The sequence below is a fragment of the Canariomyces notabilis genome, assembly GCF_033297395.1.
Source record: "Canariomyces notabilis strain CBS 508.74 unplaced genomic scaffold N656scaffold_2, whole genome shotgun sequence".
Classification (NCBI taxonomy): domain Eukaryota; kingdom Fungi; phylum Ascomycota; class Sordariomycetes; order Sordariales; family Chaetomiaceae; genus Canariomyces; species Canariomyces notabilis.
The window spans coordinates 237,243-240,718 of record NW_027041824.1 but is presented as its reverse complement, the minus strand read 5'-3'; the positions used below and the strand labels follow the sequence as shown (position 1 = coordinate 240,718).

The 3,476-nt window shown below is 52.6% G+C and overlaps 2 protein-coding genes across 2 annotated transcripts in view; both read left to right on the top strand.

The window, feature by feature from the left end:
• The window catches only part of N656DRAFT_841570 (uncharacterized protein), a 4,301-nt gene extending 4,162 nt beyond the window's left edge, over positions 1-139 (top strand). The window contains exon 3 of the mRNA XM_064819001.1: positions 1-139. Within this exon, the coding sequence (XP_064673629.1) occupies positions 1-76 (76 nt within the window). The 3' untranslated portion in view covers positions 77-139.
• A 1,166-nt stretch (positions 140-1,305) lies between these two features.
• Positions 1,306-2,363, top strand: N656DRAFT_841569 (uncharacterized protein; the record flags this gene model as incomplete). Its single annotated transcript, XM_064819000.1, has 2 exons — positions 1,306-2,110; positions 2,228-2,363. Coding segments are annotated over exons 1-2 (849 nt in total), but the record flags the coding sequence as incomplete, so codon positions are not given.
• Between the last annotated feature and the right edge of the window lie 1,113 nt (positions 2,364-3,476).

Genomic DNA, 3,476 nt, shown 5'->3' with positions numbered 1-3,476 from the left:
TTGCAAGCAGGGAATTCAACTCAGCGATGACATTCGGGAAATCCGGAACAACTTAGGCAACTATCCCTTCTCTTAACTCTTAGCATATAGTATAATATGTCGGTAGAATATTGATTGGACTGTGCTCTTTTCTCCCACCTCTTTGCTTTTGAGGATGCAAGGGGCAGCGACAAATCTCACCTTTCCGACTCATCTTCCATGAATGTACTGGCTCTTTCTGTCCGTATGAGTGGCCAGTTAGTTGATAGCATAACGTTATGCTCAGCCTTGCGTACGTTATTTCTGTAGAAGGACGTACTCAGTGGAGACAAAGACATTTCTGACAAAGCTTTCCCGAGTCGTTCCCGAGTAAACTCAGTTAGCAGGGCAGTTGCATCGTCCTTGGGTAGGCCATTCATCTTGACTGTCTTTAGAGTACAGGGTTACTCGCGTTAGAAGTTGGATGGCGAGACGGGAGGTGACAAAAACAATTGGCGGGTTGGGAAGCAGATGGCACAGAAAGCTGTTATCGGCGGTGCGAAGGAGAATTAATAAGGTGTGAGAGCGATATTGAAAGGGGCCAGCTTATTTCAGTCCTTCAATTCTCGGGATTGGGGCACAGACAAACCAACAGCTCCAGTCCGCTGCACAGAGTAGGGAAGATATTAGGCATCCCATGGTTACGACCTGGCTGATTTCGTTTATGCTTAGATAAGAGAGACAAGTTGTTTGCTTGCGGTACTAGCATCGCTATCTCAGTTCAGGGAAGCCGTAGCTCTTTCGCGCGGATGCTGGCCCGGGCCAGCATCCGCAGAGGCCATCGCTTTAGCTCGCGCGATCGAGGTGGCAATGGATGTCCTGATTGGTCCTAGCTCTGCGGACAAGAAGCTCGCCTGGTCTCTTTCGGCTTTCAAGTCTCCGGACGTGCCTGGGTTTGAGTCAATCGCCTTTCGGGTAGAGGCACAAGCAAATGGACGCTGGAAAATCTTTTCTGACGAGCTTGAAGCTGTGCTTTCGTTGTGGCTTTATTTCGTCCACAAACAGGAAAACAGCGTTGAAAGCAAGGAAGAAGAGCAGAATGAGATTGCCAAGGACGACGCGTGGTTGCGGACCAAGGGAACGCTAGCAAAACCTAGCCTCCGACTTCTAGGCTCACATACGGCGGCTCTGTATAGAGATCTTCGGTGGTGGATGCCTGATGGTGCTGCCAGAGTCATCGAAGTTAACGAACCGGAAACTAACGACAGGATAATGGAGGTCGAGAGCCATCGAGTTGTCGGATTTGCGTCCAATGCCAGGGCTAACCCTTCGGATGTTATCTACTAGTACAAGCGGAAGTCCCCAGAATCCCCGCGTAGGGACGCCCCCCTGGCCGTCGAATCATACAGTTCTTTGAAGACATTGTACGGCCAACACATGTTCACCGCTTTCATGTGGTCCGCGGCAAAGACGATGGGGAAGCCGATGAAAGACGGGGCAGATGTACGACCCACTGAGAAAGACGGTGTGAGTGGCGATTCGGCGTGGAAGTCGTTTGCATTGCACAATGCCCAGCTTTCCAAAATGGTCCAAGACATCCAAAACACCGGGCTTGGAAGTCTGGAAGATGTCTACCTATGCGTCATTCCACCACTGAGCATGGAGAACAGACTACCACGAGCCGATGCCATCATCGAATGGGCGCGTGCAAAGGCGAAGCCACACGAGCTGTTGGGGCGCTGGAAGAAGGCTGGGGATGCATACCTGTGGCTTTTCCGAAACGCGAAGACGTTCCCAGGGCAAGACGACATTACCACCAAGGCCACTGCCCTCTTAATGGAATATCTGAGGGCTGTCACCAATGCGATCGGGCTAAGGAAAGCCCAACTGTTTGAGGAGAATGACATCCAGGACCTAGAGGAGTTGAAGACCGACATTTTGAAGGAGCTGCAAGGGGGCAGTGTAAAAGATGTGTTAAGGGGCATTATGGGGTTGTACGACATGCAGGGCCGTTCTTGGGTATGTGAGTTGGTTGAAGACTCCAATCCTCCAAAAGGCAAAGACACGGTCCTCAAGTTCACAGAACTTCACATGGCGGCGGCTCAACACGACAGATGGTGGGATATTGAAGGAGCGATCAAGGAAAGCAATGGTAAGGTGAACGAGAAAGATATCCTGGACTGGACACCACTCCACTACGCAGTCAGAAAGTCAACCTCCCGGGTTGTGCAAAAACTTCTAACCAACGGAGTTGAGGTCAACGCACAGGACATCCGTGGGCAAACACCATTACATTATGCTGCTTGCCGGCAAGACGGCGCTTCGATCATACACGATCTCCTACGGAAAGGCGCGGAGATCAACATACGAGATGTCGATGGAATAGCGCCATTACACAATGCAGCGATCCATGGCAGCTGCGAGGCAATGCGATCACTGATTGAAGCAGGGGCGGACATAGACGCCGTGGATGGTCTAGGATACACTCCGCTGCATTGGGCTGCATTCCGTCAACGAGGAGGCATAGACAAGCATTTGGAATATGTGAACATAAACTTGCGCGACCACAATGGCAGAACTGCCCTGCATTTGGCGGTGATAGCAGAGGAAAATACTGCTACGGAGGGTGAAACTATTGCGACAGAGGATGTCGTCAAGGCACTCATCGGAATGAAGAGTGATAAGGACGTGAAAGACAGGTATAGTCGGACGCCGTTGCACTATGCCGCTACCAAAGGGCATGAAGTCTCGGTCAGGTACCTCATCGAGAAGGCGAAAGCGGACAAGGAGGCCAAGGACAACAATGGCGGGACGTCGCTGCACTGGGCTGCTGCCAACGGGCATGAAACTATTGTGAAATACCTCATCGAGCAGGCGAACGCGGACAAGGAGGCCAAAGACAACAATGGCGGGACGCCGCTGCACTGGGCTGCTGCCAACGGGCATGAAGCTATTGTCAAATACCTCATCAAGCAGGCGAACGCGAACAAGGAGGCCAAGGACAACGATGGCGAGACACCGCTACACTGGGCTGCTAGAACCGGACGGGAAGACATTGTCAAGTACCTCATCGAGCAGGCGAACGCGAACAAGGAGGCCAAGGACAACAATGGCATGACGCCGCTGCACTGGGCTGCTGCCAAAGGGCATGAAGACATTGTCAGGTACCTCATCGAGCAGGCGAACGCGAACAAGGAGGCCAAGGACAACGATGGCGAGACACCGCTGCACTGGGCTGCTGCCAACGGGCATGAAGACATCGTCAGGTACCTCATCGAGCAGGTGAACGCGGACAAGGAGGCCAAGGACAACAATGACGAGACGCCGCTGCACTGGGCTGCTAGAACCGGACGGGAAGACATTGTCAGGTACCTCATCGAGCCGGCGAACGCGGACAAGGCGGCCAAGGACAAGACATCGTCAAGTGCGGGAAACATTGCGACGTGACATCTACAGTCTTGGCATTCCTGGATTCCCCATCGACAGAGTCAGAATACCCGACCCAGATACGCTAGCCG